The following is a 23,608-nucleotide window of genomic DNA, read 5'->3' as shown; positions in this document are numbered from 1 at the left end:
ACTGCGTCGCCCTCGACTTACTGAACACATTAGCCAAATCCCCATACTCAGGGGGAACGTGCAATGCGGGCACCTGGTTTGGACTCTCCACCGAGGTAGCCCCTATGGAAATGCCTAAACATCGACCCACACACTGGGCAGACCACTCCATCAGAGCCCTCTCCTGCCACGAAATCGATGGGTTATGGGTACTCAACCAGGGCATGCCCAGCACCACCGGATACGCAGGCGAGTCGATCAGAAATAGCTGGATCATCTCCTGATGACCCCCCTGCGCACACATCCTAAGTGGCGCAGTGACCTCCCTGATCAAGCCCGCACCCAACGGACGGCTATCTAGGGCATGAACGGGGAAGGGAACGTCCACAGGGAGAAGGGGAATCCCTAAGGCTAAACAAAACTTCTTATCAACAAAATTCCCAGCCGTGCCTGAATCTACCAGCGCCTTATGCTGGGAATGAGGTGCTACCTGTGGAAAACGCACAGATATACAAAAATGTGCAACAGAGAGCTCTGGGTGAGTGGGGCGCCTACTCACCTGGAAGGACTCCCCAGTGCGGGACCTGTCGTCCTCTCCCCGAGGAGGCCATCCCCAGCACCTAGCCGCGGTGTGTCCTCCCCGACCACAGTTGGTGCAGGAGATGGACCCCCTCGTAAGCCGACCCCTCCTCTCTCTAGCGCCAGCGCCCCCGAGCTCCATGGGGCACGGCTCGGAGGCGCTGGAGGGTGAAATGGACGGACCCCCCTCGGAACGTCCGCGGGTAGCTAGCAGGGTATCCAGCCTGATGGACATGTCGACCAACTGGTCGAACGAGAGGCTGGTGTCCCTACAGGCCAGCTCCCTACGGACGTCCTCGCGTAGACTACATCTGTAGTGATCAATGAGAGCCCGCTCATTCCACCCTGCATCCGCCGCTAGGGTACGGAACTCCAAGGCAAACTCCTGGGCACTCCTCTTCCCCTGCCTGAGGCCGACCAGACGCTCCCCCGCCGCTTTCCCCTCCGGGGGATGGTCAAACACCGCCCTGAAGCGGCGGGAGAACTCGTCGTAGGTGATGGTGTTAGCGTCGATCCTCCTCCACTCTGCATTGGCCCATTCCAACACCTTCCCAGAAAGGCAGGAGATCAGGGCGGACACACTCTCGTGTCCCGAGGGCGCCGGGTGCACGGTGGCCAGGTAAAGCTCCACCTGGAGAAGGAATCCCTGACACCCGGCCGCGGTCCCATCGTAGGCCCTCGGGAGCGAGAGTCGAACTCCTCTGGGTTCCGGAGCGGGAATAGGCTGAGTGGCCGATGGTGCGGTTAGGGAGGATGGCGGTGGAGGAGTCCCTCGGGTCTCCCAGCCTCGGATGGTGGTGATCACCTCCTGCAGTGCGGACCCCATCCGCAGGATCTGGTCATCCTGCTCACGGACCCTGTCCTCCAACGTCGCCTGTGCTGCTGCGGCTCCTGCTGATTCCATCGAGAAAGGTGTGTGATTCTGTCAAGGTAGATGTAGGTGGGTGTGGGTGGAATCAGGCGCAGGACGCAGTACGTTAGTCCAACAGACTTTAGTGATGCACAGCAAAACAAACACGAAATAACTGCCCTGAGGCAAAAGCTCCGCACGTAGGCGAAAACACAAGCGCACAAACAGGTGCGACGAAATACTCCAAAACTAAGGAGCAAAATAGCTCAACCGAGCAAACAGTAATATTCCAGCCTACCGGCACGACAGTAAAACAATCACACACAACACTAGACAAACACAACGAGAACTTATAGGACACTAATTACACTAAACGATAACAGGTGTACAACAATCAGACAAAAGCAAACAAACATAGAAACATACAACGGTGGCAGCTAGTATTCCGGAGACGACGAACGCCGAAGCCTGCCCGAGCAAGGGAGAGAGGCAGCCTCGGCCGAAACCGTGACACAGTTGAACTTGAGGTGAGGAGGACTGTTTCAGGCCCACCATAATTACTCCTATAATCTTACAATATAATGCTTATCTTTATACAAAATATTCAGATCGAAAATGGAACGAGTTACCCTCCTTCTCTACGTATATACAGTGGGGAAAAAAAGTATTTAGTCAGCCACCAATTGTGCAAGTTCTCCCACTTAAAAAGATGAGAGAGGCCTGTAATTTTCATCATAGGTACACGTCAACCATGACAGACAAAATGAGGAAAAAAAATCCAGAAAATCACATTGTAGGATTTTTAATGAATTTATTTGCAAATTATGGTGGAAAATAAGTATTTGGTCAATAACAAAAGTTTTTCAATACTTTGTTATATACCCTTTGTTGGCAATGACACAGGTCAAACTTTTTCTGTAAGTCTTCACAAGGTTTTCACACACTGTTGCTGGTATTTTGGCCATTCCTCCATGCAGATCTCCTCTAGAGCAGTGATGTTTTGGGGCTGTCGCTGGGCAACACAGACTTTCAACTCCCTCCAAAGATTTTCTATGGGGTTGAGATCTGGAGACTGGCTAGGCCACTCCAGGACCTTGAAATGCTTCTTACGAAGCCACTCCTTCGTTGCCCGGGCGGTGTGTTTGGGATCATTGTCATGCCAAAAGACCCAGCCACGTTTCGTCTTCAATGCCCTTGCTGATGGAAGGAGGTTTTCACTCAAAATCTCACGATACATGGCCCCATTAATTCTTTCCTTTACACGGATCAGTCGTCCTGGTCCCTTTGCAGAAAAATAGCCCCAAAGCATGATGTTTCCACCCCCATGCTTCACAGTAGGTATGGTGTTCTTTGGATGCAACTCAGCATTCTTTGTCCTCCAAACACGACGAGTTGAGTTTTTACCAAAAAGTTCTATTTTGACCATATGACATTCTCCCAATCCTCTTCTGGATCATCCAAATGCACTCTAGCAAACTTCAGACGGGCCTGGACATGTACTGGCTTAAGCAGGGGGACACGTCTGGCACTGCAGGATTTGAGTCCCTGGCGGCGTAGTGTGTTACTGATGGTAGGCTTTGTTACTTTGGTCCCAGCTCTCTGCAGGTCATTCACTAGGTCCCCCCGTGTGGTTCTGGGATTTTTGCTCACCGTTCTTGTGATCATTTTGACCCCACGGGGTGAGATCTTGCGTGGAGCCCCAGATCGAGGGAGATTATCAGTGGTCTTGTATGTCTTCCATTTCCTAATAATTGCTCCCACAGTTGATTTCTTCAAACCAAGCTGCTTACCTATTGCAGATTCAGTCTTCCCAGCCTGGTGCAGGTCTACAATTTTGTTTCTGGTGTCATTTGACAGCTCTTTGGTCTTGGCCATAGTGGAGTTTGGAGTGTGACTGTTTGAGGTTGTGGACAGGTGTCTTTTATACTGATAACAAGTTCAAACAGGTGCCATTAATACAGGTAATGAGTGGAGGACAGAGGAGCCTCTTAAAGAAGAAGATACAGGTCTGTGAGAGCCAGAAATCTTGCTTGTTTGTAGGTGACCAAATACTTATTTTCCACCATAATTTGCAAATAAATTCATAAAAAATCCTACAATGTGATTTTCTGGAAAAAAAAATCTCAATTTGTCTGTCATAGTTGACGTGTACCTATGATGAAAATTACAGGCCTCTCTCATCTTTTTAAGTGGGAGAACTTGCACAATTGGTGGCTGACTAAATACTTTTTTCCCCCACTGTATGTATCTGTATAGCAGACGCAGTTGCCATCTGACATAAAGAAATACATGTCGGTGTCGTAGCTTGCCACCGGGATATCTCTGTCTCTCTGGGGTTAGGTATTTTGCTTCTGTTCCTTTATATATATGAATATCATCATACAGTGGACACCTAAGCCTATAGGTCTTTGCATGCAATGCCCTGATACATTTAGTGCTCAAATCTCTGACAGCTGAAATGTGAGGTGGACAATTATTGTTTTAGGAAAGTAGCCTAAAATCCCCTGTCATGTTGTCCGGTGCCAAATTTTCCCAAAGGAAACTCTGAAATGGCATATTGTTTTTATGAAGATTTTAGAATATTCACATAAAATTCTGTCACCAATTGGGTGGAAACCTAGCTATAGACACCCTAAAGACTCTGGCAAGTGTGCAAGTCCAGTGTCACTTTGATTATTCCTGCACATCATGGTTCACCAGCAGCCCCAAACATCTAAAGAATAAGCTACCAGCCAAACAAGCTTATAAGAATTGTACTTAAACTCCCCCCTCATACTCATCTGGAGGTTAAGCATTTTCGGAGCTAATATTTTTCCTTCAGATTTCACAGTTGTCTTGAAAGCTGCGTTCATAACCAAGTGGGAAGGTGGTAATTACCAGTTGTGAAGTCGTAAATACCAGTTGGATGCATTCACGTGCTTTGAACTCATTGAGAAATGCTGATTGGCTAATGGCCAACAAACTGCATCAACCATAAACTAAAAATACAGCTATCATGCTTGTCAACAAATTATAGTGTTAAAAAACATATGAATAGATTGTTTTTTATAAGCAATGTTCTGTTGTTGCATTTAACTGCCGGAAATGCTGTTATCAAGGTAATTTCCTTAGTAGGTGACGCTCAGGGATGATATGAGTTTCCCACTATTAATTACCAGTTGGAGGGGCTTTCGAGTGGATTTTTCCCAGTCGTATGTGGGAAATACCACATTCCCACTTGGTTATGAAAGCAGCATAAAGCACTGAAGTCGGATGTCGGAGATTTCCGAGTTCCCAGGTGTCTTAAACACAGCTTAAGTCTGGTAACGCAGTGTGATGACATCATGACATGGCGTCTTGGCGACGTCAAAAATGTTTTGAGATTTACATCGTGCTGTAGAAGGAAGGAAAGATGGCGGAAGTGGATGCAGAGTTCGAATCAAGCAGCACGTCGAGCAAAGTTGGTGAAGACGAATGTTCTGAATGGACAACAGTAGTATCGAAAACTGGAACAAAAAGGAAATTGTCTAAAATTGGATTGGAGGATACGTGTATGAATGATAATGAATCGCTTCTTGTTGGGATGCGGTTGTTGAGTAAGGAGCCTCAAAAGAATCCGGACAACAGAAGTTTTGTGTTTTGAACTTTGGAGTAGAGCACCCGTCAAAGGAGTCATCTCAGGGGTGATGACGGATGTTAAGGTTGAATACCTGAAGAGAATTCCTGGTGTGGTTGGTGAACGGCGTCTGACCCGCTTTGGAGAGACCCGCTGTTTTGTTCCGGAACCTATTTGACCAGATCCGATACCTGTCCTGGCATGAAAAATAATTGACACTTTTTGCAATGTAAAAATTCTAATAAAAGTGATCAAAGTTCATTCGAGATACCTCTTCATTAATTCTCCTGCCCCCACAAAAAAACGTAATGTGAAAAAGTAGATTTTAAGCCTGGGTTTATGGTTTGCGCTACATTGTAACCTACTGTATGTCTGAGACCAACGGGTGACCGGGGCGTGAGAAGTGTGCCAATATCTCTCACATAACTAGAATGAGATTCCCTTTCTATGATCTCTCTCCCTCTCTGCTCTGATAGACATGATCCTGCAACTCTCATCTCTCCAGCGTTGCACTTCATCATTTATTTCCTTATATAATCATAGCTACGCGAAAGGTTCTGGATGATCTGCAGCACCCCTGATAAATTGAAATATAAAGTTATAGAATTACTGCTGTCTGTTTAGAAATAAATGAAATCATTCAGAATAGCCTACTACACCATGAGAAGGCCTATAATTTAGCCACAGAGGATCAATAGCTTCTTTTTAAAAATAGCCTAGCTGTGGATTATAGCCCAATAACAAGGAATAGCCTACAGTCTGGAACACGCTGTAAATCTGTCAGTGAAAAAACAGCACGCAGACAAATACAATCGAGGGAAAACACTGGTTGGAAAGCAATGGCTCCTGCTGAAAAGAGAAGACTATGCTCTAGGCTACCAAAATATTTGATCAACTTCCAAATATTGTTTTTACAAAAGAGAGAGAGATAGGCTTTTGGCACGAGCACATCGACAATCACCAGCGAGTGAGCTGCGCATCATTGGGTAAGTCAGTGAAACTGGAAAGCATTTTTAGGACTATCATTTCCTCCCAATATTGTAGCCTACAATATGTGTCTCCACACACCTAGGCCTAGGCTATTAATGGATTCAAGACAAGGTTATTTTTATTGATCTCAATTTGTCAGTGTCAAAGTAGCCTGCCATTTCGATCATTTGTGCGGTATTAAAAAAGATTCTGCCAAAGTCTCCAGTCATTTAAAATTTGATTTGATTTGCATGAAATCCGTTTATAAAAGGCCCAACATTTTTCGGACCCTAGGCTACTAAAAATGTTCCCAATGTGTGCATCTTCTGTAAGTGTCTCTACTCTACTCTGTGCCACTACACAAATGTGATGATATGCATGCAATGCTTTATTATAAAGGTGATTTTCTTTTTCTCATGCGTTCCTATACCTCAGAACTCCCCAGGTCACCCCCCTCTAGCGCACACTTTTTGTTCCGGCACCTCCCTATTAACAAATTAAGCACTGCTTATTGCCATTAGCCCATAGAAACGCATTAAATAACATATTCATACATGGCAAAACAGATTGTAAAAAAAAAAGTCAAAAGGAAGTATGTTTTGAAGTGTCTGAGAGATATAAGAAATCACAGGAAATCATTATTATACTTTGTTTTTACCCATATTTACCCTCTTTTTTTGTTGGCACTAAACTTCCATACTTCCATTAATTTTTAAAACTGGTATGGGGTTACCGTCAGACGAGTCTTGTGAGTTTTGTGGGTGTTATAGAGTGTGTTCGTGAGACTCTCTGCTTTCGATGATGGGGTCATAGTAGTTTATAGCCCAAACCGTTCACTACAGACAGAAGTTGACACATCAGTGGTACCGACTTCAGACGAGTCCAGTGAAGCTTGTGGGGGTCATAGAGCAAAAACAACTGACATGTAACCTTTGCTACAGAGGTTTTAGTGAGAAGATCGATTTCTGGGATATCTCCTGGTCTGCCAAACACAGCTACAGCTCTGACACCTTCCACCACAGATGTGGAAGGCCGACATCGGTGGATGTGGTGGATTGAGACGCAGCCCATGCAAAAAACAGATACAGTATCTCTAGTTTAAACAGTCAAATGTTGATGAGGATTTTGTTATGTTAATTAGATTCCCACGTGCGAGCCGACATTGACTCTAGCGGGTTAAGAGAGGAATCCTGACTTGAGACGCACCCACAAAATTCTTCCTCAAACTTCAGCACACATCTTGTACTGATATCAGTGCATGATTTCTGCTAAATGTAGCCCAGAGGCCGGCAGATGGCGATATTGACTAATTTCAGGGTGTCGATTTCCTCCTTTCCTCCAAAATGCATAAAACCGGCTGTATTTCTGTATTTTTAATGTGCTATGTCTTGAAAATTGTATTGCTAACATGCAAATCATTTTGGGACTATATCAACAATGGACTAATTAAACAAATACCAAAATATACACTATAGATACAAAAGTATGTGGACACCCTTTCAAATTAGTGGATTCGGCTATTTCAGCCACACCCGTTGCTGACTGGTGTATAAAATCAAGCAAACTGCCATGCAATCTCCATAGACAAACATTGGCAGTAGAATGGCCTTACTGAAAAGTTCAGCGACTTTCAATGTGGCACAGTCATTGGATGTCACCTTTCCAACAAGTCAGTTTGTCAAATTTCTGCCCTGCTAGAGCTGCCCCCGGTCAACTGTAAGTGCTGTTATTGTGAAGTGAAAACGTCTAGGAGCAACAACAGCTCAGCCGAGAAGTGGTATGAGTGCTGAAGCGCTTAGTGCGTAAAAATCGACTGTCCTCGGTTGCAACATTAACTACTGAGTTCCAAACTACCTCTGGATGCAACGTCAGCACAAGAACTGTTGGTCGGAAGCTTTATGAAATGGGTTTCCATGGCCGAGCAGCCGCACACAAGCCTAATATCACCATGCGCAATGCCAAGCGTCGGCTGGAGTGGTGTAAAGCTCGCAGCAGTGGAAATGCGTTCTCTGAGTGATGAATCAAGCTTCACCATCTGGCAGTCCGACGGACGAATCTGGGTTTGGCGGATGCCAGGAGAACGCTACCTGCCCCAATGCATAGTGCCAAATGAAAAGTTTGGTAGAGGAGGAATAATGGTCTGAGGTTGTTTTTCATGGTTCGGGCTAGGCCCCTTAGTTCCAGTGAAGGGAAATCTTAACGCTACAGCATACAATGACATTCTAGACGATTCTGTGCTTCCAACTTTGTGGCAACAATTTGGGGAAGGCCCTTTCCTGTTTCAGCATGACAATGCCCCCGTGCACAAAGCGAGGTCCATACCGAAATGGTTTGTCGAGATTGGTGTGGAAGAACATGACTGGCCTGCATAGAGCCCTGACCTCAACCCCATCGAACACCTTTGGGATGAAATGGAATGCAGACTGCGAGCCAGGCCTAATCGCTCAACATCAGTGCCCTACCTCACTAATGCTCTTGTGGCTGAATGGAAGCAAGTCCCCGCAGCAATGTTACAACATCTAGTGGAAAGCCTTCCCAGAAGAGTGGAGGCTGTTATAGCAGCAATGGGGGGACCAACTCCATATTAATGCCCCTAATGATTTTGGAACGATATTTTAGACGAGCAGGTGTCCACATACTTTTGGTCCCGTGTAGCTCAGTTGGTAGAGCATTGCATTTGCAACGCCAGGGTTGTGGGTTCGATTCCCATGGGGGGCCAGTATGAAAAAAAAATGTATGCACTCACTAACTGTAAGTCGCTCTGGATAAGAGCGTCTGCTAAAATGACTAAAATGTAAATGTAGTGTAGTTCACTTTCAGTCAGTCAACTTCGGTATAACATACTATGGGGAGTCGCACTCTAGCGACTTTGGTTGAAGGATCTACAATCATGCCTAACAAGGCCAATGAAATCCGCGCCTCACTGGAAGCCCCGCCTTCCACAGGTTGGATTCATTCCTTCAATTATTCCACTCTTCACATTGGTGTGAACAGGAACGATTTCACGCTACTAAAACAAACATTTGGAAAACGAGACTGTCTTACATTGTGCCAACTAAACTGTCCCATAGAGGTAGAGCGTGCTCACACTATGGACTTTGTGTGCTGAAGGTTGTACTTGTTCTCATAAGTTTTCTAATCACAAACAATTTGTTATTCTTTAATTTACTGATGCAATGAGTAAGATGGCTAAGAAAACAACTGAGATGACGATGGCTAAGCCGGGTTCGGGGTCGAGATCATTCCCCCAGTCATGCAGTTATAGCATTTCTCTGAAAGATACTCATGATCTATGAGTAGTTTGTCTCGGCTTGGAGAACGTGAGTCTGTGTGCGCATTGCCACGTACTACAGTGAGGGAAAAAAGTATTTGATCCCCTGCTGATTTTGTATGCATGCCCACTGACAAAGAAGTGATCAGTCTATAATTTTAATGGTAGGTTTATTTGAACAGTGAGAGACAGAATAACAACAAAAAAATCCAGAAAAACGCATGTCTAAAATTTTATAAATTGATTTGCATTTTAATGAGGGAAATAAGTATTTCACCCCCCTCTCAATCAGAACGATATCTGGCTCCCAGGTGTCTTTTATACAGGTAACGAGCTGAGATTAGGAGCATACTCTTAAAGGGAGTGCTCCAAATCTCAGTTTGTTACATGTATAAAACACACCGGTCCACAGAAGCAATCAATCAATCAGATTCCAAACTCTCCACCAAGGCCAGGACCAAAGAGCTCTCCAAGGATGTCAGGGACAAGATTGTAGACCTACACAAGGCTGGAATGGGCTACAAGACCATCGCCAAGCAGCTTGGTGAGAAGGTGATAACAGTTGGTGCGATTTATTCGCAAATGGAAGAAACACAAAATAACTGTCAATATCCCTCGGCCTGGGGCTCCATGCAAGATCTCACCTCGTGGAGTTGCAATGATCATGAGAACGGTGAGGAATCAGCCCAGAACTACACGGGAGGATCTTGTCAATGATCTCAAGGCAGCTGGGACCATAGTCACCAAGAAAACAATTGGTAATACACTACGCCGTGAAGGACTGAAATCCTGCAGCGCCCGCAAGGTCCCCATGCTCAAGAAAGCACATATACATGCCCGTCTGAAGTTTGCCAATGAACATCTGAATGATTCAGAGGAGAACTGGGTGAAAGTGTTGTGGTCAGATGAGACCAAAATGGAGCTCTTTGGCATCAACTCAACTCGCCGTGTTTGGAGGAGGAGGAATGCTGCCTATGACCCCAAGAACACCATCCCCACCGTCAAATATGGAGGTGGAAACATTATGCTTTGGGGGTGTTTTTCTGCTAAGGGGACAGGACAACTTCACCGCATCAAAGGGACGATGGACGGGGCCATGTACCGTCAAATCTTGGGTGAGAACCTCCTTCCCTCAGCCAGGGCATTGAAAATGGGTCATGGATGGGTATTCCAGCATGACAATGACCCAAAACACACGGCCAAGGCAACAAAGGAGTGGCTCAAGAAGAGGCACATTAAGGTCCTGGAGTGGCCTAGCCAGTCTCCATACCTTAATCCCATTGAAAATCTGTGGAGGGAGCTGAAGGTTCGAGTTGCCAAACATCAGCCTCGAAACCTTAATGACTTGGAGAAGATCTGCAAAGAGGAGTGGGACAAAATCCCTCCTGAGATGTGTGCAAACCTGGTGGCCAACTACATGAAATGTATGACCTCTGTGATTGCCAACAAGGGTTTTGCCACCAAGTACTAAGTCATGTTTTGCAGAGGGGTCAAATACTTATTTCCCTCATTAAAATGTTAATCAATTTGTAACATTTTTTACATGAATTTTTCTGGATTTTGTTGTTGTTATTCTGTCTCTCACTGTTCAAATAAACCTACCATTAAAATTATAGACTGATCATTTCTTTGTCAGTGGGCAAACGTACAAACTCAGCAGGGGATCAAATACTTTTTTCCCTCACTGTACATACAAACTCCCTGGAAAGATGTGTAGCATTCTTGAGGAAGCTTGGAATTAACGATGGCAACTTTCCTTTCCCGGATACCGGTACCTCGGCTGGGACTGAAGTGCAGGAAGCGGAGATGGATTGGGTGGTGGAAGCAAATGTATTACTGCCTGGGCGTGGGGTATGCTTTGGCTGCATGTGCTCAACCTGGTGCGCTGTCGCCAGTTATGGGAGGCTACTCAAAGAGAGAGGGTGGCCAGGTTCGGTGGGTACCCCCTGCCACCTGTGTCTGCCTTTCTTCCCAGACGTATTATTGATGATCCGGTCCTACGTGGACTTTCGAGACCAGGCTATCTAAATGAGCGCTACACAGTGTGCTAGCCAGATTAGCTAACTTGGCGAGCTAGCTATTACTAGCTATTGCTGCCTCCCCACAGTGGAGTTGCTGGGTAGCTATCTTGTTTATTATACGTAGCGTTAAGTGGCTTAGTTATTCTATACGCACTGTGCTGTGGCCAAAGAGCCTAGCTAGCCTAGATTATGCTAAAAAGTCTCCTAGCTAACGTTGGCTAGCATGCTTCCGGGAGTGAAACTTACTAGCTTTCCCCCGGTGTTATGGCAACCCCATTCCTGTTTTCAGTTCCTGGGGTTGGAGGGAGTGAAGGAGTGACCAGTGCACCCCTCCACAAAAACATTACTGTGACGGGATACTACATCAGTCATTGCCAGAGCCCCCTGTGGCCGTAAAGGGCAGGCTATACAGTCTCACGGAAGCACAACGTACACTGAGTATACCAAACATAAGGAGCACCTTCCTAATATTGAGTTGCACCCCCCCTTGTTCTCACTCTTATCCTGTCTCCACTCAATGAAGGAAGGTTGTATGATCAATTCTCATTTCCTAGGCTTCTAGGCCTCTGGCCTAGTATACATCTCTTTGTTCATGCTTTGTCCTGTAAGTTAACGTTAGGACCTATATGCTTGGAATAATGCCTTGTAATGCTTGATAATGCTTGTAACTTAAGCTTTATACCTTGTATGTGATTGCTTAATAGGTTAATTGCTTAGTCTTATTACAAGTCACATGTGAGGCATATATAATATACTGTGTATACACATATCAAATATTATTTACCACTACAGTAGTTACTCCACAATACTAACCTAATTAACAGAGTGAAAAGAAGGAAGCCTGTACAGAATAAAACTATTCCAAAACATGCATCCTGTTTGCAACAAGGCACTAAAGTAATACTGCAAAAAATGTGGCAAAGCAATACACTTTTTGTCCTGAATATAAAGTGTTTTGGATTTGCCCCAAACATTACACCACATTACTGAGTACCACTCTCCATATTGTCAAGCATAGTGGTGGCTGCATCATGTTATGGGTATGCTTGTAATCGGTAAGGACTGGGGAGTTTTTCAGGATAAAAATTAAATGGAATGGAGCTAAGCACATGCAAAATCGTAGAGGAAAACCTGGTTCAGTCTGCTTTCCACCAGATACTGGGAGATCTTACCCAGAAAGACTCAAAGCTGTAATCGCTGCCAAAGTTGCTTCTACAAAGGATTGACTCAGGGGTGTGAATACTTATGTAAATGAGATATTTCTGTGGTTCATTTTCAATAAATTAGCAAAAATGTATACAAACATGTTTTCACATTGTCATGATGGGGTATTGTGTGTAGATGGGTAAGGAAGAAAAAAATATCATCCATTTTGAATTCAGGCTGTAACAACAAAATGTGGAATATGTCAAGGGGTATGAATACTTTCTGAAGGCACTGTAGCTTCCAGACATAGATCAGCATTCAGACTACTGTACTATACAAACAGAGAGACAGACAGACTGACAGACAGACAGTGTACAGCATTTACACACCGTTGTGGGCGTATTGGAGAGCTGGACTGCTCAACTCCTTGAGAATGACTTTGTTCGAAAATAATTGGATCACTAAAAACCAAATGGACTCTCCAGGTGTTTCTCTGTTGTGTGGGTAATGAAAAGAGAAATGAACAGAGGTTAGAATCTTTTCTCCCATGCTTCTAGTGCAGGGGTGTGCACTAGAAGCCAAGTGTGAGCAGCTACTTAGTAGTGGGTACGCTAGTCAAAGAGACGTATATGTCCAGAGTATCTGTAGTCATTCTATAGATTTTAACTGGCTACAGAGAGAGATATTTAACTGGGTCCTGAGCAGTAACGGTGCATGGGTAAAATCACTGGGAAGCCAAACCAGAAAAAAAGAGCCATACTACAACCTATGTGGTGATAAATTCGTTGTTTGCTCTATAACCTGTTAGTTCATATGTCATAGCCAATAAGAAAACACAATGGCAGAATAAATTCAACCACACCAATGTTTCATCACAAAACCAGAACGCAACGTCTGTCCGGTGACGTCTACAAAGCATATTGCATGTAACAAACAGTTACATGACCAACAGCATGGTCAAGCAAGTTAATGTTTCCGACATTTTCGGACTACTAAACAACTATTGATTTACAACCACAGAGTTACCGCAAGTCGCAAAGAAAACAGGAGCTGCCTCCACTATTCCAGCACCATTTCAACTTTAACATTTCAACATATTACCTTTACTTAGTCTAATACAGTGACAACTAAAAGATGCCAAAAACAATTTAGTCCAATCAACGTAAGCTAAATATTATGTGGCTGTCCATGGTACTGATTTCTGTGTGTGCGCGTGCAAGTAACATGTTGACTCATCCTACTTGTAGAGAAACGCCAATACCATCCGCCTCTCTTTCATGTTGCCGAAACGGTGTATGACTCTGCCATACCGTACACGCTTTTAGTTTTTGTTGTCCTATGCTACCTGGCTAAAATGCTTGGTCGCTAGCCTAACTTCCTTTCATGGGCAACGATGAGCCAGCTAGTTAACATTAGCCTACTACATTTAGCTACATATTGAACTTCCATCCTCTCAGGCAAGGAGCACAATGTATGGATTTATGGTTGGATCAGAATCGCCATTATAATCATTGGCCAGTATGGAGAATTAAGTAAAACCACAAGTCCAAATCCATATCGCCATCCATGGCTAATTTAGGAGAAGGACAATTTTTGCTAGCTAGCTAGCCACCTGAGGACAACAACACAACGATATGTGATGTGATTGGTATGAAGCCAAATCCAAACTGGCTTCCCTTCACACTTGATTTATTAGTCCCGTGTAGCTCAGTTGGTAGAGCATGGCGCTTGCAACGCCAGGGTTGTGGGTTCGTTTCCCACGGGGGGCCTTTATGAAAAAAATAAACATGTATGCACTCACTAACTGTAAGTTGCTCTGGATAAGAGCGTCTGCTAAATGACTAAAATGTAAATGTATTTGGTTGCACCAGGACCATTCACAGTTTCGCTCACTCAGTTTTGCTCAACACTGTTTTGCTATTTTATTTTATTTTTTTATCAAGGGAGGCCAAATGCTCACTGGCTTCCCTTGCATTCAATGCTACGGGTGGCAACAATGTCATCCTCTTTTTGACCAGACAGCATCAGATAGATGGGCTACACATACAGAGACAGAGGGGCGCTGTTTCGCTCGCTTGGATGCTTTCTCCGGTGAGATACATTCAGCCTCTTGCGAGGGGTCACCTCGCTTCCCTTGGCATCCCTGAATACGCGCTACTGGTCCTGATAGAGAGACTTAAGAGGGATAATCATTGTGTTGAATATGTTCTGCACCATTAGTCTGGAGAATACAGAGAGTATTAATACAGGACACACACACGGGAGGAGTGTTTCGCTGTGGACCCCAGCAGCAGTAGTTATCACAGAGGAGGTTTGGTAGAGAGAGGTAGTACCTTCCTGGTTCTCTAACTCTGGGCGGCAGAGACTCAGACTAAAACAAATAGTCATTAATCTAAATACGGTGTTTAATCTAAGTGCACTTTTTGCTGGCGCAACAGTCAAGTGGTTGACCTGAACACACAAGGACGAATCCATATGTCTCTGTTAACTGTCTTATATTCATACTGGGTGTTTTTCTCTGTTTCAGGATGAAGAAAGCCAAGCAGACCAACTAGAGAGCCTTCAGGAAGACCTCCCAACAGAGACAGTGTCTAGTGAAAGTCTACACACCTCTTGCACAGTCTTCACATTTTACTTAATATTTGATCTAAAAAGGGATCATATTAGATTTTTTCCCCTACAGATCTACACAACCTTCATTTTCAAAGTGAAAGAAAGTTGTAGAAAAAAATTGAAGATGTCTTCACACCCCAGAGATGATACTTGGTGGAAGCGCCTTTGGAAGCTATTACATCTGTGAATCAGATTAAATAATATTCTACCAACTTTGCACAACTCGTAGCACAACATACTGTATGTCCATTGTTTTTGTCAAAATAGCTCTAACCCAGTACATTTGGTTGTGAATCATTGATGGACATCAATATTCAAACATTGTCTATGATTTTCAAGAACATTTCAAAAGTCAGGACACTCAACACCATTTGGAAAGCAATTATGGTGTGTCTTTGCCATAAAATAATTTGTAATTGTCTTTCTGAAAAATAAAGGTTAGGTTTTCAGAAGATTGAGGCGGGTTTTCCTTTTACTTTTTACCTGGGGTTTGCTCCTTTCATATTTGTTTTGATCCTGATAAACTCCCCAGTCCTTGCCAGTGACAAGGATAACCGTAACATGATGTTGCCACCACAATACTGGAAAATACAGAGGGTTTTACTCTGTGTTGTGTTGTATCGGATTTGACCCAAAACTGTAGTCTTTAATTTAGACCAAAAAGTTAATGGCTTTGCTGTGTTCATAATAATAATAATAATATGATATGCCATTTTGCAGACGCTTTTATCCAAAGCGACTTACAGTCATGCGTGCATACATTTTTTTTTGTGTTGTCTTGCAGTATTACTTAACGGCCTTGTTGCAAACCGAATGAATGATTTGGAGTGGATTTTTTAACACAGGCTTCCTTGTTTTCACTTTGTCATACAGGCCAGTAATGTGGAGTGAATGCACTGCTGTTGATCCCTTTGTTTTTTCAAGTATTGTGGTGGCAGCATCGTGTTATGGGTATGCTTGTCACCGGCAGGGACTGTAGAGTTTGTCAGGATCTAAAGAAATATGAAAGGAGCAAAGCCCAGGTAAAATGTTAGAGGAAAACCCGACTCGGTCTTCTGAAAAACAAATCCTTGGATAGTTTTATTTTTCTGTGGGATAATTACACCATTTATTTATGCCAAAGACACACCAGAATGGCTTTCTAAGAGGTGTTAAATGTTCCTGAATGGTCCACTCTCTGTCCTGAGACAAGGTTTGAATATTGCTGTCCATCAATGATTCCCAACCAAATTTATTGAGCTTGAGCAATTTTGACAAAAACAATGGATATACAGTGGGGAAAAAAAGTATTTAGTCAGCCACCAATTGTGCAAGTTCTCCCACTTAAAAAGATGAGAGAGGCCTGTAATTTTCATCATAGGTACACGTCAACTATGACAGACAAATTGAGAATTTTTTTATGATTTTTATGATAGGATTTTTAATGAATTTATTTGCAAATTATGGTGGAAAATAAGTATTTTGTCAATAACAAAAGTTTCTCAATACTTTGTTATATACCCTTTGTTGGCAATGACACAGGTCAAACGTTTTCTGTAAGTCTTCACAAGGTTTTCACACACTGTTGCTGGTATTTTGGCCCATTCCTCCATGCAGATCTCCTCTAGAGCAGTGATGTTTTGGGGCTGTCGCTGGGCAACACGGACTTTCAACTCCCTCCAAAGATTTTCTATGGGGTTGAGATCTGGAGACTGGCTAGGCCACTCCAGGACCTTGAAATGCTTCTTACGAAGCCACTCCTTCGTTGCCCGGGTGGTGTGTTTGGGATCATTGTCATGCTGAAAGACCCAGCCACGTTTCATCTTCAATGCCCTTGCTGATGGAAGGAGGTTTTCACTCAAAATCTCACGATACATGGCCCCATTCATTCTTTCCTTTACACGGATCAGTCGTCCTGGTCCCTTTGCAGAAAAACAGCCCCAAAGCATGATGTTTCCACCCCTATGCTTCACAGTAGGTATGGTGTTCTTTGGATGCAACTCAGCATTCTTTGTCCTCCAAACACGACGAGTTGAGTTTTTACCAAAAAGTTCTATTTTGGTTTCATCTGACCATATGACATTCTCCCAATCCTCTTCTGGATCATCCAAATGCACTCTAGCAAACTTCAGACGGGCCTGGACATGTACTGGCTTAAGCAGGGAGACACGTCTTGCACTGCAGGATTTGAGTCCCTGGCGGCGTAGTGTGTTACTGATGGTAGGCTTTGTTACTTTGGTCCCAGCTCTCTGCAGGTCATTCACTAGGTCCCCCCGTGTGGTTCTGGGATTTTTGCTCACCGTTCTTGTGATCATTTTGGCCCCACGGGTGAGATCTTGCATGGAGCCCCAGATCGAGGGAGATTATCAGTGGTCTTGTATGTCTTCCATTTCCTAATAATTGCTCCCACAGTTGATTTCTTAAAACCAAGCTGCTTACCTATTGCAGATTCAGTCTTCCCAGCCTGGTGCAGGTCTACAATTTTGTTTCTGGTGTCCTTTGACAGCTCTTTGGTCTTGGCCATAGTGGAGTTTGGAGTGTGACTGTTTGAGGTTGTGGACAGGTGTCTTTTATACTGATAACAAGTTCAAACAGGTGCCATTAATACAGGTAACGAGTGGAGGACAGAGGAGCCTCTTAAAGAAGAAGTTACAGGTCTGTGAGAGCCAGAAATCTTGCTTGTTTGTAGGTGACCAAATACTTATTTTCCACCATAATTTGCAAATAAATTCATTAAAAATCCTACAATGTGATTTTCTGGATTTTTTTTCTCAATTTGTCTGTCATAGTTGACGTGTACCTATGATGAAAATTACAGGCCTCTCTCATCTTTTTAAGTGGGAGAACTTGCACAATTGGTGGCTGACTAAATACTTTTTTCCCCCACTGTATGTCGCCCTAAGAGTTGTGAAAGGTTGGTAGATTCTTATTCAAAATTATTCACAGCTGTAATCGCTGCCAAAGGTGCTTCCACCAAGTATTTACTTTGAGGTGTGAAGACACACGCCATCAATACATCCTCATTTTGTGTTTCTCAGTAATCATTTTTCTTTCACTTTTAAAATGTGGAGTAGTTTGTGTAGATCAATAGGAAACAAATCTAATGTAATCCCTTTTTAGATGTAATTTTAAGGCAGCAAATTGAGAAGGGGTGTGTAGACTTTCACTAGTGGCTGTGTGTAACGTGAGGCGTATAGCGTGTAACATGTACTCTCCAGGCACGCATGCTGAACAGCACTTATCCTGTCCATCACGGAACCATCCAACCCACGGCTTGCCAAAACCACCATCTCTGTTACCTATGTTACCATAACCACCTGCACCCCTTATAGAATCCACCCCTGTTAATGCCAAGTGCAATTATATCTGTGCGTGTATGTTTTTATCGATGATGTGTATATACCATTTTTTCCTTTCCTTTTTGATTAGTAAGGAGCTATTTTTGGAGTTATTTTGGCCCTTTGCTTCTCTGTCATTTAGGAATTAGGACAGTGCTTTAGGTAGGTATTGATTGGGAGAGGAAGGAAAGGAAGAGATAATGAGGGAGGGAGGATTCATGACAGGATTCACACGTCACAATCCAACTCTATCAGCTTGTCCTGGGAGTGTACAAGGTTCAACAATGCAACAAAAAAAAAGATCCAAGAGGCATGGGGGTGTTCACGTGTGCAGGGCAGCACCACTAGAACACACTATGTCTGCTTAAGAACCCACAGGAGTGAATGGACATCCCTGTCTAGTACCTAATCAACCAATACTTTTTGTTTTGTATCCAGCCATGTTGGATGTTTAAGTATTTTATATAAACAGTCTTAATGTGAAACATAGTCTGTGATGATATTCTCTGAGCAGCTTTGGTATAGAATTTCAGTCAGCGCCACGTTGGCACGAAAGTTCCAAGATAATGACTCAAGTTGAAATGCTAATTACAATGTTGTTGTCATGGAACGCTGGTTGCCAGTTTGGTGCCAACAGTTGGTTTATCTCTGTAGAACTGTGACTGGTAGTGAGACCCTGTACAACCCGGCCACTCTGAGGTATTTTAAGAACTGTGTGTTTGTGGATGTGCGTGTGTGTGTGTTAGCTGTTAGATGTTAGGGGAACACAGTCAATGACAGAGAATGTGGAATGGTATGTTGTATTTTGGTCTTTCTGAGAATTCTAGAACATTTGGAGTCAGAACTCTGCTTATTGAGCGACCAATAGGAAAGTAGTGGTCCATAGCCCCGTCACGGTTCTGGAAACATTAAAGGTAGTACGTCCAGATTTAATTAAAGAAACAGTTAACCCAGACTACCATAAAGGGAAGGTTCAGTCAGATAACTAACAATCCACGGCTTGCCAACTTTGTAGTTCAGGTTTCCCTTTAATTCTGACATTGACTAGTCCCGTACCGTATGAACTAAAATCCCAGACAACGCATGCAGTGGGTTAACAAAATTACATTTGTTGTCAGACAGACTACCATGTCAATGTGTCATGAAACATTATGGAATTTATAAAGTATCATATTTAGCTAACCACACACTATGAAAAGCAAATCAGAAGTCTATCACCAGTTTAAGTGTGCTAGTGTTAGTAGCAGCATAGTAATAGTAGTAGTAGAAGTAGTAATAGTAGATCTAGTGGAATAGATTGGCTTGACTGCCTATTAATGTCATATACTGTATGTTATTTTGGATACCGATGCACTTTACATCCAACATATTCATTCATCAACAATACGTAAGTTTAGAATGTTATAATGAGAACAAGAATATGATCCACACTCTTGGTCTACTACTACTTATTTTTGTATTGTCTTTTGTGGTATAATACTTTACTTTTACTTTACTTTTTTATATAACAATCTTAAGCATGAGATACATCACATTTTCATTTTGGGTAAAAACAAATATTCTAAAAAAATTGTATTTTTGTAGTTTAATACGTCAAACACACAAAGTTCATATGAAGGAGCTAGAATGTATAATGTCTCCAGATCTTTTCACATGAGCCATTTCCTCTGATGTAACGTCATTTCAATGTTAAACTGTATATTCTTGAGTAAAATGTAATCTTTGAATAAAAAGTATTCCTTTTTATGTTTGCATACTTTTTTCAAAACTGTAAAAAGCCATTTAAAAGAAACTATTGGCAACACTCAGATTAAGTTGCCTTTATGCCATGGTTAATCTATAGCCATAGCTATTGCAGATCAGGCCCCACAAACCCCTCACAGGAAACTAGCGTAGTGTGTGCATGGGCTCTGTCCCCTAACCCCTGTCAAATCTACTGTTTTAATATGGGACAATTAACACACACGCATACACACGAACATGCGCATGCATGCACGCACGCACACACACACACAAATACACACACACACCCACAGGCGAACACACACAGACACACTGCGCCAAGCAGGCCTCTCTTTTTTCATGTCTCCCTCAGGCATTACAAAGGGGAAACAGAGAGGGTCTGTCTCAGAGCTGCTAACATACTAATAATGTCTGTACATACAGCCTGCAGCCACAAACCATGGTACTTATGAATTAGAACACAGAATGGCTCAGAAGAACCACTCAGAACTATGAAAAGAAGAACTTGTGGTCTCACACACGGTCAATGGAAAACAAGTCCCCATACAGTTAGAATTAGTCATTCAAATTACATAGCTGGTTTCCAGTGTGTGTGTGTGTGTGTGTGTGTGTGTGTGTGTGTGTGTGTGTGTGTGTGGTTAATTGTTCTCCCATACTGTAGCTCCCATACTCTACTAATATACACACAGGCTTTGGGTCAGTCTGTGTTTGATGTCGCACACACACACACAGTAGAGATTAAAGGAGAGAATGGTTGTAGTTATTTAGCCATTAACTGAACCGCTGGTCATTATAGGAACACATTACAGTAAATAGGTTTGACCTTTGAACTTTGCTGTGTGGGGGAACTGATGCAGAACTATGCACTCAGCTAGTTAACATTAACATACTACATCTAGCTACATGTTGAACTCCCATCCTCTCAGGGCAGGGGCACAATGTATGAATTTATGGTTGAAACAGAATTGCCATTATAATCATTGGCCAGTACGGAGAATAAATAAACCCACAAGTCCAAATCCCTATCACCATCCATGGGCAGTTTAGGAAATCGCTAGCTAGCCACCAGAGGACAACGACACAACAAGATGCAACAATTTCAAGTTTTTTCTGTCAATGACGTTTGGCTTCTGATCTGATTGGTGTGAAGCAAAATCCTAACTGGCTTCCCTTGACACTTTTTTTTGGTGCGCCAGGACCATTCACTGCTGATCTCACTCAGTTTAGCTCAATGCTGATTAAATATCGTTTTTAAAATCAAGGGAGGCCAAATGCTAGCTGGCTTCCCTTGCATTCGATGCTACGGGAAGCAAAAATGTCATACTCTTTTTGACCAGACTTCATCATATAGGTGGGCTACACATACTGAGACTGAGGGGCGCTGTTTTGTTCGCTTGGATGCTTTCTCCGGTGAGATACAGTGTGGAAAAAAAGTATTTAGTCAGCCACCAATTGTGCAAGTTCTCCCACTTAAAAAGATGAGAGAGGCCTGTCATTTTCATCATATGTACACGTCAACTATGACAGACAAATTGAGAGAAAACAATTCCAGAAAATCACATTGTAGGATTTGTCACGAACCGGCTCAAGTTCGTAACAAAAGGGAGACACGTGGAGACAAGGAATACTTAAAGTATATATTTATTAACTAAAGTAAACTAACTGAAATAACAATGGGGTGTGTAATCAGTAATCAGTAGTGTAAGTGAGTGTTTGCTTGCATAAATGTAATATGGAAAAGTGTTGAGAAGTGCCAAAGCAAACAACCAAAAAAGCCACAAAAATACCACAACCAAAATCAAAGTATCTGCCTGGAGAGAGTCCCCCTTCATGAATGTGGAAGAGGTCCATTTATGCTGGGACACACCCGGCCCAGGTGTTTCCCATGTAGCTGACGACCCTCCCAACTCCGCCCACCGGCATCCTAATAAGGAAACAAGAGCAAAGAGAGAATACGGCAGACAGAGTGGGAGGGTCGTCACACCCCCCCCCCCATAAGACCGGGGACCAACAAGGACCCCGGACCAACGTACCAGCCCCTGCGTCCCAAACCGACAAATTGTACATGTTCACACCTCCACTTGCCCCACCCATCATCCTCCTCTCCAGACCTCAGCAACCTTTACACAGGAAGCAACCTTTAAGAGGAAAGAAGAACCCAAGACTAGGAAGGGACAAACAGGAAAGATAGAACATGACAAAATCAAACAATGGTCGGTCACATCAATACTGTCAAGGGAGCGACCACAGTAGAGAAGTTCCTACAAAAACCACTATAATACCCAATCATTCCCAAGAAACGCATCAGTTCCTTTTTAGTAGTTGGTAGTGGAAAAGCATCAATAGCTACCACTTTTGCCCGAACAGGACGCACTTCATCCTGCCCAACCACCTTTCCAAGGTATGTAACAGTCGCCTGAGCAAACTCACATTTAGCCAAATTTATCGTGAGGCGACCCGCAGCCAGACGTCCAAACAAGGCTTGAATACGGGACAGATGTTCCTCCCAAGTATCTGCATATATCACTACATCGTCCAGATAAACAGCGCACCCGGCCAGACCAGAGACAACCCTGTTCATAAGTCGCTGAAAAGTGGCAGGCGCATTACGCAGTCCGAAACTCATAACCGAATACGAGTACAGACCAAAAGGTGTAATAAAGGCAGAGATTTCACGTGCCCTACTCGTCAGTGGCACCTGCCAATACCCCTTTAACAGGTCAAATTTGCTCACAAACTTAGCTGCGCCGACTTGATCAACGCAGTCCTCCATCCGAGGAAGAGGAAATGAATCCGGCTTAGTGACATCGTTTACCTTACGGTAGTCCGTACAAAATCTATTTGTTCCATCCGATTTACTGACCAAGATACAGGGAGAAGCCCAACTGGAGAAAGAAGGCTCGGCTATTTTACTCTCCAGCATGTACCTGACCTCAGCATCCAGACAACGCAGTTTCTCTGAAGAAACTCTATAGAACCGTTGACGAATGGGGTCAGCATCTCCAATGTCAATATCATGTTCTATTAAGTTTGTACGTGTAGGTGTATCAGAAAACAACCCTGGAAATCTCCGAATCAAACCAACCATCTCTTTCCGCTCATCAACAGGTAGATGAGTAAGAAGGCTATCTAAAATCTCCAGTGTCTCTGAATTTTTCAATCTACCCTGCAGTATGCAATCGTCAGGACCAGAAACATCTTCCTGCTCCTGCACAGACCTAGCATGACCAGAACTCAGGGAATAAACAGTATCAGCCAAAAGAACAGCCTTACCGTCCTCTGTAGACTCCCCCTGTTCAGTCTCAGAGGAACGTGCATAATAGGGTTTTAACAAATTTACATGGCACAGTTGGTTTGCTTTCCTCCGTTCTGGAGTGGCAACTAGATAATTTTTGCTCAGTGTACTGGCGCACCACTGTATATGGACCTTGAAACTTGGCTTGAAAAGGAGAACCAACAATTGGCAGCAGAGCCAGAACCTGATCACCTGGACTAAAGTGACGAGGCTCAGCTCGGCGATCATAT

At 43.5% G+C, this 23,608-nt stretch overlaps 1 protein-coding gene across 1 annotated transcript in view; it reads left to right on the top strand.

The window, feature by feature from the left end:
* The window catches only part of LOC311110576 (stromal cell-derived factor 1-like), a 40,075-nt gene extending 24,827 nt beyond the window's left edge, over window positions 1-15,248 (top strand). The window contains exon 4 of the mRNA XM_084153087.1: window positions 14,938-15,248. Within this exon, the coding sequence (XP_084009213.1) occupies window positions 14,938-14,965 (28 nt within the window). The 3' untranslated portion in view covers window positions 14,966-15,248. The remainder of the gene's footprint in view (window positions 1-14,937) is intronic.
* Window positions 15,249-23,608: the final 8,360 nt, after the last annotated feature.

The sequence above is a fragment of the Coregonus lavaretus genome (assembly GCF_964263955.1).
Source record: "Coregonus lavaretus genome assembly, chromosome: 36".
Taxonomy (NCBI): domain Eukaryota; kingdom Metazoa; phylum Chordata; class Actinopteri; order Salmoniformes; family Salmonidae; genus Coregonus; species Coregonus lavaretus.
Note: the sequence above shows the minus strand (reverse complement) of the source record. Positions and strands in the feature narration are given on the sequence as shown.